This window comes from Lates calcarifer, linkage group LG1, assembly GCF_001640805.2.
Source record: "Lates calcarifer isolate ASB-BC8 linkage group LG1, TLL_Latcal_v3, whole genome shotgun sequence".
Lineage (NCBI taxonomy): Eukaryota > Metazoa > Chordata > Actinopteri > Centropomidae > Lates > Lates calcarifer.
Window position 1 is genome coordinate 15573018 of NC_066833.1, and position 15334 is coordinate 15588351.

A 15334-nucleotide genomic window follows, 5' to 3' on the forward strand; every position below is an offset into this window, starting at 1 on the left:
AAACAAGCAGAAGAAGGTAACAGCAACCTCAAAACCCTTTGCTGAAATCACCAGCCATGACATCACATCTCCTTGACAACAACTGTGTCTTTCCCGTTCAGGCGCTGATGTCATTTGTTTACCATCTCAAAAAAGGTCAGTTGTCACAGGGACACATGTAGCAGTTGCATAATGAAGGAGCCAGACAGAGAGAAAACACTGCCCCAAAGTGGGAAAGTGCGTGTATGAAACACACTCTCTCCTCACCAAGGTTACGTTTTGGCAGAAAATGCAGCTTACCAAACAGGTGACTGTCTGGCCTTAAGCTAATCCTGGTAAGCTGCCAAGCAGAACTCCAAGGGAGAGAGCAGGAGGGAGGAGCTATGATGATGAGGTAAACCAGTAGAGATAGTGTAATGCTTCCCTCCTCCTCACTACCTCCACATAGGGTGGAAATGACGCCTGGTTGTGACAGGGGGACTGACCTCTCTCCAGCAGCTGCAGATCAGAAGGGAAGGCTGTATCGGCATCTGTCAACGCAGTAAAACGTAGGTCCCCAATATGGAGCACCGCAGATAGCAGCATAAACACTGAGTCAACCTCCTAGCAGAGAGAGAGAGACAGTGGAAAAAGGAATAAGCAAGACAGAGCAAAGAAAGTGGTGATCTAGAGATAAAATATTTACTACTAGCAGTTGGAAATTGGCAATTGGTGAAATCCAAAACATTTGTTTTCTTCTTAATACCAATTTGCACATGAAAGGCTGAGCTCTCTTTTTTGTCATGACCTTAAGTCCAGTGTCTTTTAAAGCACAGGAGTGGGGATAAGCTAAATTTATCTAAATGTCAACAAATCCCTTGAAAACAGAAAAACACAATCCTACAAACTGATCCCTCTAACAAGCATGTGTAGCCAAAGTTTATTCTCCCTTGCCATTGACCTCTTTATTGTCCAAAAACACATTGTTTACACAGGAGTATTGTTGGTTTTTAATTTTCAAGGGATTCCTTGACAATAACAGAAATATATCATGTTTATATATCTATATATTACTTCAATGTGTTTCAAAATGCAGCCAAAAAAAAGCATGAATACCATTTAGAAACACTGCTTTTTTAATAACACGTCAACCCTCCTCCCTCCATTCACACACTTCCCACTCTCCCTTCCTCTCTGCCCTTGAGTAGAGGACGCTTAATGGAATACCCCATTACCTACTGCTCTGAGAGGGGGGATGTTTGAGTTTGAGGGTGCGTGCGTGTGTGCTGTGTGTGCGTGTGTGTGAATATGTCTGTGTGTGCACTCTCTCAAGGCAGGATATTGGAGCTGATATCTGGGAGATAAACACAAGCATTAGTCTCTGTCTGACACTCCACACACAGAGAGAAGCCCCCTCCTCCTCCCACTTAGGGAAGAGAAGAAAGGGAACAAGGGAGAGAAAAGTAGCGATAGGGAGCGTTAATGACGATTGACCTTTGGGTCTGGACTGGGAGTTGTCCCCTGATGAGAGCTTAGACAGAGACCAATGGGTGGTCCACCATGTCCACTCCTACTCCCCCACTCCTTCTTGTATCCCTTGGTCTCTCACATTAGTGCCCTAATAATACAGTCTCTATTTGCGCTGCTTCTCTGTCCCTTGCTTGCCTGCATGTATCGACTGCTACAGGATTAAAAGGTGAGATAGTGGTCACTCACTGCTGACAGATGCTGACTGGAAATCTAAGAATAGAACCTGATAACAGGCTGGGAGCACAGCTGGTCGAGCACAGGACGGACTGTGCCATGGCCCACTGCATGCACACTGTATGCATAAATCAACGTCCTGTCTTCTGCATTTGGTCACAAAATTTCATATGGTCTTTAGATAGATAATTGAAACAGGTGCTGAATTCCAATTCAGGATCTGTGTCAAATACGTCTCAAAAGGTGACACCTGTCTCATTTAAAATGCTTCATGTGCCTGAATTGGTAGAACTGTTGTGTCCTTTGCAGCCCTCAGTGCCCTAGGCTAAAATATGAACACGTCATATTGTATCAGTTTGTGCCAGCAAAAGTCTGAGGTAAAATCTCATTAATGACATCATTAAGTGGCTATTTCAGAGTCTGTGACACTTTGAATTGTCCTTACTCTAAATAACCTTTGAATAAATAGACACAACAGGAGGAGCATGCAGTGCCAGTCAATACCTGCTTGTTGAAGCCCAGGGCTCGCAGGGCTTGTTTGACTGCAGCAAGGCGTTCCCTGCTCTGGGCAGAGGCTTTAGCTACTGGAGGGTTCTCCCCAGAAAATCCTCCACTGAGATACCTGAAGTAGAGACAGAAATCTGAGGCAACATGGACCAATACTTCAGACAACTACAAAAACAAAATAAGCATGGATGACAAGGTGAGGCCTAGTCTTCTAGAGAAAGGGCAAACGGGGTTTTAAATCTGTAAGACTGGATCACACAACACAGCAAAGACATACAGACACACAGTGGGTTGATATGATAACAGAGGGGCTAGCGTGCTTCTCAGGCTCCAGAACAGACTGAGTTGAGTAAGTATTTTTGTTATAGCCATAGTAACTCAAAGTCATAGTCACTCCACAAGTAAGAGCATGCATGAGTAGGGATGTGTGACACAGACACAAATCATGAAGTAGGAAATACAAATTCATATAAATGTGCAAACATGGACACAGGCACACACATGTACATTACACATTGATACAGCACATTCATGCACCGACATGTATTATATCATTAGAGTGGGACTGAACTGTATATTGTGGCCTCTGCAGGTAAGGTCTCTTAGACTGAACTTGAGATGTCTGAACACTTAAAGCAACATTAAACTGAAGAGCTCTTGTGATTTTTAGAACTAGTAATACACATATGGCACATGATGGCCTCATACCTATGAGCCAGGACATTGTTGAGGTACAGTGTGCTCTTCTCCTCAGGCGACAGGCCTTCAGCCATCAGATAGAAGATGCTGAAGTTGTGTTGGTGAGGAGGCAGGTGGACCAGACGAGCTTTCTCCAGCATGTAGGTGTACACACGGGCTTAAACACCAAATGTGATACATACTTTAATAAAAGGAGTATGTAAATACAATTTCAGCAGTGTTGCTTATAGTTCAGTCAGTCCTGAGTATCAAAGGTGCGGCCACTGTTCAAAAACCAGTGCTCTGATCAAATTAACTGGGTTAAATAAGGTCAGCAGGGCTGTAGGAATGGAACTCAACAGCACCACAGCAGCAGACTGGTGAGTTTTTAATGCCCCCTCCTGGTGATTCACTACTTTGCACCTGATATTACACTTACAGTAATTTTGTATGGTTTATGCCTACAGCCAGTTGTACTACTCTTATAAACATAGTGATCCAGACTGTGAAAACAATAGCAATTTTTTCAGTTTTCTTGGCAATTCATGTTTAGTTTGTTAAAATAATCACAAATAAATGGGCTAAAAAAGAACTGAAGAAATGTTTTACTTAAGGTATAGCAAAACAAACCTAGGATAGCGATAGAAGAATTTAGTATAACGTCCAGACATTTATCAGCTTTTCATCTTACTCCTACACTATACTACAGTGGCGTAAGAAAGTATTTAAACCACTTCACCTTTAGCACACTGTGTTGTGCATTTAATTTTATTTTCATCGATCAATCTGCACTCTCAATCTAGAATGACAAAGTGAAAATGTGTTTTCAGAAAGTTTAGCAAATTTATCAAAAATCCAATACTGAACTGAATATACAAATAGACATAATAAAATAATTCAGACCCTTAATTCAGTACTTTGTTAAAACCCCTTTGACAGCATTTACAGCTTTGAGTCTTCCTGGATAAGCCTCATCAAGCTTTGCACACGTGGATTTAGACAGTTTATCCCATTTCTGACAGATCCTCTCAAGCTCTGTTAGATTTGATAGGAAGTGTGTGCAAACTCTCTCCTCAGATCTTCTGAGGGGCTGAAATCTGGGCTTTGGCTCGGCCAGTCAAGAACAGTCAGAAACTTGAAGTCACTCCATGTTTTGTTGAAAGGTGAACCATGGCCCCATCCCTGGTCTTAACTCTGAAGCAGGTTTTCTTTAAGGACCTTGGCTACATTACCTCAATTCTGACCAGTCTCCCTGTCCCTACTGCTGAGACCCCCCACCCCCCACCCCCTCCACAGCATGATGCTGCTACCACCATACTTCACCACAGGGATTATATTAGCCAGGTGATGAGCAGTGCAAAGTTCTGCACAAAAGCTAGATTCTAAAATCTACAGAACAATACAATGTGAAAGTGAGGATTTTCTGAAAGCCACTAGATATAACAATGAAGCTCATTGACAAACAACTAGTTCACATCCAGTGCTATAGTGACAGAAATGTAGGTTACCTCTGAGCAGTGTCCTCCTCTTATCACAGTACTGAATGGTCAACAACTTGATAAAGCGGCTTGAGCTGTTGTTCCTCTGGGTCTTTGCGTGGCCAAAGGCCTCCAGAATACAGTTCACCTGTATATCAAACCAAAAGAAAAGTTAACAGTGCTTTACAATATTTTTAGAATTAGATTTTTACTGTAGAATAAGTATGTTCTGTTTCCATCTTCTTTTCCAATAATGATATTGGTTTACCCATAGTACCTCTCTTAGACTTCTAGAGCTATAACAAAATGAGTTCTACTTACATTCCACAGTCTACCACTAGATGTCAATATGCAACCATTATATGGGTACTCTCTATTTTTTCTGTCCCAGGATGATCAGAGAGCGAGCTGACCCAGATATCGACAACATAACGATGACTTCATTAGAACACAGTACTTGCACTTGCAGGCTATACAATGCTGTGATAAGCACCACCAGTGAATACAAGAAGAGGCAGTGATATGAGTGCTGACCTTAATGACAGATTTTTTTCTTATCTTCTGTTTTTCATATACAGAAGGAGGGAGGGTACTAAGTTCCAACCGTGCCAATTCATTTTTTTCTCTTTCATCAAAATATGCCAATATATTTTCCCCACAAACATTTCTGGTCATTATCTATTCTACCAAAAAGTTTTGAGATTTTAGCATCTCCTGATTCACTTGGAAAATGCACCACAATGGGTACTTGTTGATCTTCTATACACACATATCTTTTTTTAATCAACTCTCCCTCTATACTCTGAAAAGGAGGAATGAATTCCCTTCTAAAAAGAACGCCCTTCTGCAAATGGTTCTGTCCTAAAGAACCAGAATCATGGAGATAGAGCCACAGTAATGGAAATTTTAATGATGCGATCAAACATGGGTCTGAATGCTCAAATTGCATCTCTGACAAATGATCAGCCATCTAATAGAGAGGAAAAGACTACAAGCAATGGCTCTATACTGTGGTGTGCCACGCCATACATCTATTCTCTCCCACACTACAGCAACAAGGAACAGCAGGATGCATTCATCTGATATCTGATTTTTTTATTACAGAGATTACATGGGGGATGGAACAATAAGCACAATAGGATTCACAATAGGATCTGTTCTTCATTTTGAAGAACAGAAAAATATTCAGGAGTTTCTCAGTGAGGACTCATTGCATAGAGCATGGAAATAAAATTAAAAAGATAGCACAATTGTGTCTAAGATCATTTTCTTGGTCAAAGTAAAGAAACAAGGACATGAGAGCAACAAAGGATTCGAGGATCATGACCAGGACACTGCAGTTACATCACATGTTCCTTATAAGCCTCCAGGACAACCCATCTGAAGACTGTCTGAAGTGTATTATAGAGTAGTACAGGTCCAGACTTACATGTTTCATCCTGGGATCCAGTGCAAAGCCTTTGGAGCTGGAACGGGCCATCAGGTGTCTCACTATGTGCTTGCATGCCTCTGATTTCCCAGAACCACTTTCACCACTACAAAGACAGAAAAATGTAGAATCTCTCATTCATATTTTAGGCAAGTATTTTATTATTATCGCAGAGATGTGTACACATTTTATGAATAAATAAGTTGTAATGTATTGTATAATATAGTAAAAGGGAGATCTTGCTCTATCATATACCATATGATTTTTAAACAAGGGTACAGTAACCTGGCTTGAATCAAGACAAACAAGGAAGCCAAAAGTAGGCATAAAAGGCAAAATTAACAAGGCAAAAATCAAGCAACATTGTGTGTTGTACTGCTCTACATGTCTCAGGAGAATAGGTGTGATGCTTTAGTCATCCTACTTGTCACCTCAGTGACATGTCTCCACCCACCTGACATCACCTGTTAAGGGACCCTTTTCCATCAAATTTTCTCTTTCTCTTTCTCACACCACTAGTACTGCTCTACTGACCACCACTTTTCACACGCTGTTACCGCCACAATTTACCTGACACTGGAGGCCTGTTTTTAATTTGGCATTGAGTGGATATTAAAATCTGACATAAGGTACCTCTACAGTACATGCTCTGACACTCACCGGCATGCAGAGAGTTGAGACTGGCATAGTAACACCAAGCAGATGGCTTCAGAAGGTCAGAAGCCCTTACTAATGACCGCAGTGCGCTGTGGTGCACTGTTTGTCTGTGAGTATGTGTGTTGCTATATTTCCTACTAATGGCCCTGCTGAGTGTGAGGTCTAAAGGCCTTTTCACTGTCTTTTCATTTACCAGTTTATATTAGATTTCAAGGGCATTTTGCTAGAGCACTAGCCTCGAGGGATCATGGCCGCTGATTGCCTGTAAACGTGTAGAAGTGTGTGGGTGTGTGTGTACTTAAGTGTATGTGTGAGGAGACACAGAGTTAACAGAAAGCTTGAACAAAAGAGAAATAAGGAGAGACAGAGTACAATAGGAAGAGAATCAAGGAAATGAGAGCATGTGTACACATGCAAATGCACATTACAACATCCCTACATGCTGGTATGTTTGTGTGTGACTGTGTGTGTGAATGAGATAGAGATGAACTCTCTGCCAGATTTGTTACAACTCAGTGGGAATGTCACTCGAGAGCCGGAAGAGAATTTAACTGCAATCAGGGAGCTGCCTCCGTCCAGCAGAGGACAAAGAACAAAACGCTGCAATGCTTCCAGCAAACATTCATCTCTCTGTGAACACTGAACAGGTCTGCAGCTCGGCTCAGGCTGAGAGCTATTAATCTCACGGGGAGTGTTTAACAGGTGTGTGGCAGAGGGGGATGGACAAACCAGGTGGACAGCTGAACTTGAAAACATTTTTGTCTCAGAATCCCAAGGCATAAAGTTCAGTGTCTGTATGTTGAAGGAAGTGGGTGTACCTTAAGATAAAACACTGCGGACGTCTCTCCTGCAGCATCATGTGGTAAGCTCGCTCTGCTGAGGAGAAGATGTGAGGGGGCAGAGAGGAGCAGAGACGACCTGTGGAGCTCAGATACAGCTGACTCACCTGAGAAAGAGATAGAAAGAGAGGGGAGAAAGAGAAAAAGGGAGAGAGAGAGAGAGAGAGAGACATTTAATCAAAACACTGGATTACAAACTTATGTAACAGTGACAAACACCTGCACTAAGCAACACAGATGCATTTAACTTTACATACCTGTGTGTCCAGCTCACTAACAAGGTGTAGATTACTACTAATTATAACCATGTGATGATGTAGAAATGATGAAACTTGAAAAAGTTGCACAATGTATGCCCAGGGAGGGTTAAATAAGGAATTAGTCCTAGTTCTAAATTCAGTGTATCAGACGGTGAAGCCTCAGTTGTTTATAATACTGAACTGTGAGGCAACACAGCAGATGTGTGCTAGTGATGTGTTTGTGACTATGGAAAAGAATGGGCAATGGACCACCAGACCAGAAGAGGTGACAGACGGCCAGCAGATCACACATGTTGTGACATATGTCCTTCTTACACTGGCTCCTCCCTGCTCCTCTGCACACCCTCAGTTGGGCATAGATGCCTGGAGTGAATCCAGACACAGACAGGAATGGGACAGCCAGAAGGGGCTTGGCATCATTCTGTCATGGCAGTGGAAGATGTCTCCTCCTCCATTCAACCCCTCCTGGGCCCACATGGGCAAGCACTAACCTGGCATGTATTCGGCTATTTCAAAATGAAACCCACTATTTAAGATAAGGTGACACACCTTGTTGAATTAAAGAACCAGAACCTTGTCAATCATTCACTGACAGTCTAGTCTTGCTGTAGAATGTAACATATGCTGCTTTCACCAATAGTGTTTTTTGAAATTAATTCATTATACTGTAGAGGTAGAGTAATAATGTTCCTGAGTGTGTGCATCTAGCTAAACTGGATCCCTCTATTTCCTGGCTGGTGCAGAGTCAGCCTTATCTTAGCCTTAGCTGTGTATCACTGACAGGAAGACTGCATTATTTATCAGCCATGGGGTCCATTTCATCTGTTTATGCCTTGCTCATTGTACAGCAAACATGCCTCCTTTATGGTATGATTTTGCATGATCAGTACCATGCATAGCTTTCCTAGTATGAAGTCTGGCAGGGATCATAGTATACTTAGACCCTGCAAATTCAACATCAGGAGAACTAAGTTTGGCATATCTTGTAAGCCTATGTGAAATGTAGGCCATTTAGACAAATGCTTACCAAAGTGGAATAGATTGGCAGCTCTTTATTTGGATTGACCAGCAGAAGGATGTGTCCAATGTAAGTCTACAAGAGAGCAGAAAAAACACATGTGAGTCATCTTCATCCCAGTAACTCAGCTGAAAACCATGAAGTTCACACAGTACCATAAAAGATTTATCTTTTGGGTTTGAGGGGGCACAGTTTGACAGACTGTTTAGACATACACACTGCTGGGTTATAATTACTTACAGACTGCCCAAAGCTAACACTGACCTGAAAACAGAAGTGCTGTCCCACTCTTTCCTTAACATCAATATTCATGGAAGTGATCATCTCTATTACCATAAGAATATGGTAAACTCATGGCAAAAAAAAGGTCAAGGTCCAAAGGTCCCTTACCTTCAATGATAACCTCAATAATGACCTTTCTCCAATGAAAATATCAAACCTGCCCTCCCACACAGAGTACACACAAACCCCAAGCCATTTAGACAAAAATAACCAACTGCCAATTTCTGACCCTTTCCACTAAACTGCTAACACTCTGTTTCTCACAAAGACTCCTGGAAGCTATTTGAAAGCTCACACTGTCCCCTGGGAAAGCACAGGCATTGCTAACATTCTGTAACATGCTGCTCTGTCCTTAGGCCCTGGCTCAAGGTTAATGACTTGAACAAATTCCCACTGCTTGCAGACATAGAGGAAAATTCTCCCAACTGTCCTAGCGTTCTGTGGTTTTAACTGTTCAAACCCACCTAAAAATAGTGAGCCACTTGCCCTCACTAACTCTTTCATCACATGCTTGTCAATAACCCAGCCTTCATCATTGTCTTTTCTCATATTCGTCCCCCAGTTTCTTGCCGCTCTCCTCAGGGGTTTAGTGGTACACTGGTCCTTCTATCCTGGCAGAAGGCAGCAGATCACTCATCAAAGCTCCATCTCTGACCACCCTGCTGGGAGCATATGGAGCGTTCACTGCTTTTGTCCATTCCCCGTTTCTGTCCTTCAAAACGTCTACTTTGTTCACCTCTTCCTTGAAATTCCCTCTATTACTGTATGTATGCAAGATCAACCACATTAGATAGACACAGGTAAGAAGGGTCATTTAAGTTGCAAGTTGCAAGTTGCAAGCCATTATTTGGGTTTTCCTGGCTTAATATCATCTTTGCAACAAAGAAAATTGAACATTACTGTGCCCTGTGCACACATGACTCATACAGGATTCATACAAAATCAGATCAGGTGTGCTCAGATATACCTGTGGTAGCTGACCTTTGTCATCTCACTCTTCTTTCTTTTCACCAGTTTTTCCAAATGGTAAGTACTCAGTCCTTATTATGCTGAATTCTAATTGTTTCTCTTTTCATTATCCACCACTCTACTTCCCTTTATTGTCATCCCCTTGTCTGTGTCCCCTGCTGAGGCTAACCCTACTGTCTGTCGCCCATCTGGGTTTCTATAATAACAGACTAACAGACTGCCTCTTCACAGAAGAGTGAACCAAATAGCTTCACATTGATCTAGTTCCAGTCTTTATGGAGCTCAGTCCCAATGGAGAAGTATGGGCCAGACCACAGTTTTAAAGGAGTGGGGAAAATGACAGGAATATGAAATTGACCATTGTTGGAGATGGTAAGAGGGTATTTTACTCTTAAATATAGTTATGGATTTATCTTTCAAATTGATCTAAATGGTATTGATTTTGCAATTGTCACCAGTCTATGTATGCATGTGTGTGTGTGTGTGTGTGTGTGTATGTGTGGAAACTATTGACCACCAGTCACTGGACTGTAGCAGTAGTCATGGGTCACAAATACAAATATCATTTCCACAATAGGTTTTAGAGATTGAGGAGATACAGTATGTGTGATGCACTGTGTGACATTTATATAAAGAGAGTATACTACATGTACATATGCTAGAAGGAAACCCATGGTGGTGCTCATGGGTATGAAGTATGTGAAATGTGATTTAAACATCTCATCCTGAAATTCCCAAGCCATTAACACCACAACACTCCAACACAAATAAACAACTAGAGTGAAGAGTGAAGTCTTACATAGATTTGGTCATTGCCAAAGCGCTTCTGCATCTCATAGAGCAGACTGCTGTCCGTCAGCTCACTAAGGGATGCCAAGTCGTCATTGGGTGCTGGAGGCATCAGCTTGACCTGAGGAAAATGCAGGTCAAGAGTTAAAAGGAACATGCCATTATAAGGTGACTGCAAAATTAAAATGAATTTCTTTCATAATCTACCGAGATACTTGGGATTATCTGTGCTCTACTACAGTATCAAAATGTGTTTTTTGTGCAAAAGGGGCTATAAGAAGACAAGGTACCTGCTCTAGTTTGCTAGCTCCAGAGCTAAAGGGGCCATCTAGGCTGTTGTCCTGGGAGGGCTGTCCACTCAATGCTCCACCTGCCTCTCTGAACATGGCACATTTCTCCAGAAGACTGTCCCGCTTAGAGATAGACAAACCCAAGGGGTTCCTGCATTTAGTAGTCATGGAAATGGAGGAAACAGTAGGTGGACAGACAGGAGGCAGGTTCAGGGCAATGTGGTGGATGAGAGAAAAGGAAAAAAAAATATTCAGAATCTATGTGGTAACCGTAAAACAACAGTTGTGCTTATGAAACTGTCAACCCACAGGTTTTTGACGGGTGTGGTGAGGTCGTGTGACCCGCCATCATAACGTTGGTCTGTGGACGGCAGAGGAGCTGAGGGGTCTTTCAGTCTCTGCAGCCAGCTCTCCTCTGCGTTCAGAAGCATATCAGCTATAGGCTCTGATGCGGCAATGTCTGGTGAAAGGACACACAGGACAGGTTAATCAGCCAATCTGAGTTTAATTATAGACTAAAGCTTCCAAAATGTCAAATGTGTATGCTCCAAAATGGATATCCTCACTATTCTCTACGACTTGCATGGTTATCTCCATACTGTAAAGACACTGGTGAAAGAGACTGAGATTATGGTGATATTGTTAGTTCAAAAGCATAATATTCTCTGCTGTGAAACAACCCTTCTGTTCTCCTGTCTTTCGCCATGTCAGCCCCTCACAATCTGTGTGGATGAGCCTGCACTGGTGCAGAATGTAAACCCCACTGTGGATCAATCCAACTGTGCTTAAGAAGAAGAGGAGTTAAGATCCTCCCTCTCTGTAATGAGGTCTAACAGGGCACAAGGGAGGGGAATGGCTTCATCCTGTCTTTTTATTTCTCTGTGACTGACAACCCCCTAGACTCCCATCTCGTGCTCTGTCTTTCTTTCGTCATGTGACTGCTTAAAGAGGGGTGCAGGGTCTACAAGTGAAAAAGAGGGGGGTTGTGTCAGTCTCTAATGGCTTGTCTCACGTCTTTACAAAGCCTATTCTATTGATTAAGGCTGGAGTGAGGCAGCCAGAGGTGAGATGAAGACACAGGAGTAAATGGTTAGAGGCAGCTGTGATATTCTAGGTAGAACCCTCTCTATGACACATTTCATCACCATCACACAAAAGACACTGCTAACATTTATAGTGACTACACTGCAGTCTTCAGCAGCCCAGTTCAATGGGTGGCCTTATAGTGACTTTGTTCAGGTTTGAGATGCAAGGAGTTCTACCCCTGCTGTGTCCCTGTGTGTGTGGGGAGGAAATTTGGAAGACTGATCAGGATCATAAGCCAATAACTGCAAAAACTTTATAAGTTACCTAAAACCAAATTAAATTTAGGAGGGTGGGATTTAAAGGGCACCTATAAATACAATATCACTGTAGGAGTGGGGAATATTTTTCAGATGGTATTTATATCACTTTGCGATTTGGAAGAATTTATTTATTTATGTCTTTCCTGATATCTGGTGCCAAGCATACAGTAATTGTCTTATTTTGGACATCCTCTGTTGATCCTCTGTGCGTCCATTATTTTAAAAAGTACAATTCACACTCTTGGCTGATATGCTTACTTTATGCCCATTAGCAAATTCATCACACCAGCCTCTTATGGTTACTGATAACACCCAAATTTAATCAGTGCATATATGTGTGTACAGGCAAGAATGAGGTGCTAATGTTTTCTTTCATTAAGAAATGCGTTCTCTCTTGAAGATAACACTCTGATGCGCACAGATAGGCTCACCAGAGACTGATTATGAGGGAGCCTTATTCGCTGTGTGTGTGTGTGAGCTTATGTTTTATATCATCATAGTTATTAATGCATTTGAAAAGGCTCAGCTGAATAAGTCAAAATCCATTTTTCAGCTTCTTTGCTCCATTACCTCCTGCTTGCTAAAACATGCTTTCTCATTCTACCTGCACTATTTGTGTGTCTGTGTGTATTTGTGTGAATACATGAATGCGTTACCTGAAGGCTTGTCTTGGTTGCAGTTCAACAGAGTCGGGTTCGCCCCATGTCTCAGGAGCTGGCTAACGATGCTTGTCTGTAAGAGATGGGAGAAATATCCACATCAATCTTTTTTATTTAACTGCACCTTCTCTCAATACACCAATATGTCAACTGAAAAGCATGTCATAGCAGATTTCTAATGTTTTTATTTTTTTTGTCGGAAGACCCTCCTGGTAAAGGTCTTAAGAATTAAGGTGATGATATATACAGTGTATGTCACGCATGACATGTCTGTACAAGTGTTGCCCCAGACTGAGGAGATCCTTTAATAATGGGTCTATCTTCTGTCACATGTCACAGTGGAAGAACCCTCTAGTCATCTACCCTCATTTCTAAAGTGACATGGGATGTCACCTCTGTCTTCTGTTGTTCTGTCTCCATTTCACCTTAAAACTGTGCGCACACAGGCTACATTCTGACTTGTTGTCCTTTCCCTCTCATTACTCTCTTATTTTCAGTCTGTCTACACTCTCTCTTTTACCACCCCAATTTGTCTCTGCAGATTGACTGCTGTATCGAATTCAAGAAGTGTATGCACTATGTGATCTGTGAATACTGATTTATGATTAGTGTGTGATGTGCTGTCATATCTGAAGTGTGATTCGATTTATGGATAATAGACAAAGGTCTTCTACATCATTTCTTGGTAATGTAGGAGAGATGACATGACTCAGAGGCGGTCTCAGCAGCTCAATAAACATAAAGAGATCAGTCATTGCAAAACGTAAATGAAATGACTTTGGCTAATAATTATACACAAGGAGCTACACAACCAGAGCTAATTCTAGGGGAATATTCTTGTGAAATAATAAACCCAAAACATCCCCTTCCAGGGTTCTGTTTTCAGACTCATATTTAGCTTCAATGCAATGAAACACTGTTTAAAGAATGAGCTCTATACTGTCTTCACTACCATGGAAATACTTACATTACACTTCAACATACTGCATTTCCATCTTTTTATTAGTGCATACAGTATATTAAACAGCAAGTATATATATATGCATATATAATTATGCTTGAGCTACCTTACTAGGTGGCAAAACAAAATATAAATGTGTCTAAAGTAGTTTTCCTGATTACTTTTTTCAGTTTACTGCATCATAAAGGCTTCCCAGAGACAAGAGTAAAATCAGAGTAGAAACCTCTTAACTCAATTTTTTTTCCTATATATCAATTCTATTGGTCAACCTTTACATCTGTCTGTAGATTTTAAGTTTTAAGTATTAAGTCTGACTCCCAGGGTCCAATTATTGTTTTATTTCCTGTACCAACACAAATTTTGGATATACATGGTTTTGCCCCACAGCTACCAGAGGAGAGTGACTTAGCACATTCAGCAGACTGGCTCTGACCAATGCCAACAGCTGTTCACTTATGAGTCTACAGCATCTCGACTGCCCACAAACCCTGTCAGCTGCACTAACACCCTATAAATACTAACAACACGTCAGTACCACCACAAGATCTGAACTCTTCAATGGGTCAAAGTTTACAGGAGGACCAGGAAAAGGTTGTGAGTACACAGGGTTCAGCGGGGCCAAAGTAACCTCACCTAACCGAATTAAAGCTGACGTACATTCAGATATTTCTTGGTAAGGACCCAAATGTCCTTTTAACAATATATTTCAGATATGAAAATTAATCTTAAGATTAACACTAAAGTGCCTTAGAATGTTTTACTGTTAATAAACCTTGTGGTTGGCATATCACCACAGCCTTCATGTGCAACTTCACAATGAAAAAAAAGTGAATTAATCCAGTCCCAGTAGTGTTGTATCTTAACATCCTGTCATTTTTGTTTGAAAATCCAACACAGGTCTATTTAAAAATTCTTCCCTCAAGAGGACACAATTTAAAATCCCCTAACTCAAACAAGGGAAGCCAAGAGCCAAGGTCTAACTTATCGCAAGACCGAGAGAGGGAAGCTTAATTAGCTGCAGTAATAGGGTCATACATCTTCTTAAAGGGTCAGTCCAGTGTGTATGCCACACTGCAGAAGGGGTCTTTGGGTTTAATGTACCAGCTAGTGTTACAGTTGCCAGCCAATGTTTCTAGGCAACAGTTTACTTCTGCCTCATATCAGCAGAACCATACTTTACTGAATACATGCACACATCTTGAACCTACAATGTCCTGTGTTACTGACGTGTCATTGTCAGCTGTGAGGGAATGGTGGCGTGTGTTAAGAAGGCTCAGGGTTTAGTTGGTATGCAGGAGGCAAAGCACCGGCACTAGTGAACAGCCAATGGCCGAAGTGATTTAACACTGCAAGGGAAACCTAATCGATTCTCCAATCCTCTAGACTGCCACTCTGAAGTCAGATGCACTTATATATCACACACACATACACACACACACACACACACACAAAGAGAGAGAGAGAGTCTGGAGGAAGATTTGTACATTTGTAAGTTCCACTGATCAACTAT

General features: G+C 41.6%; 1 protein-coding gene and 1 long non-coding RNA gene across 2 annotated transcripts in view; one reads left to right on the forward strand and one right to left on the reverse strand.

Moving 5' to 3' along the window:
• The window catches only part of myo16 (myosin XVI), a 72165-nt gene that overhangs the window by 32859 nt on the left and 23972 nt on the right, over positions 1-15334 (reverse strand). The window contains 11 exon segments of the mRNA XM_051070776.1: positions 465-582; positions 2167-2284; positions 2878-3025; positions 4356-4473; positions 5755-5860; positions 7230-7357; positions 8538-8603; positions 10579-10689; positions 10859-11009; positions 11168-11318; positions 12861-12936. Coding sequence (XP_050926733.1) covers positions 465-582; positions 2167-2284; positions 2878-3025; positions 4356-4473; positions 5755-5860; positions 7230-7357; positions 8538-8603; positions 10579-10689; positions 10859-11009; positions 11168-11318; positions 12861-12936 — 1291 coding nt within the window.
• On the forward strand, positions 424-5647 carry LOC127142497 (uncharacterized). The gene is made up of 3 exons (XR_007813285.1): positions 424-527; positions 2924-3008; positions 4717-5647. It is a non-coding gene; the product is annotated as an uncharacterized LOC127142497 (long non-coding RNA).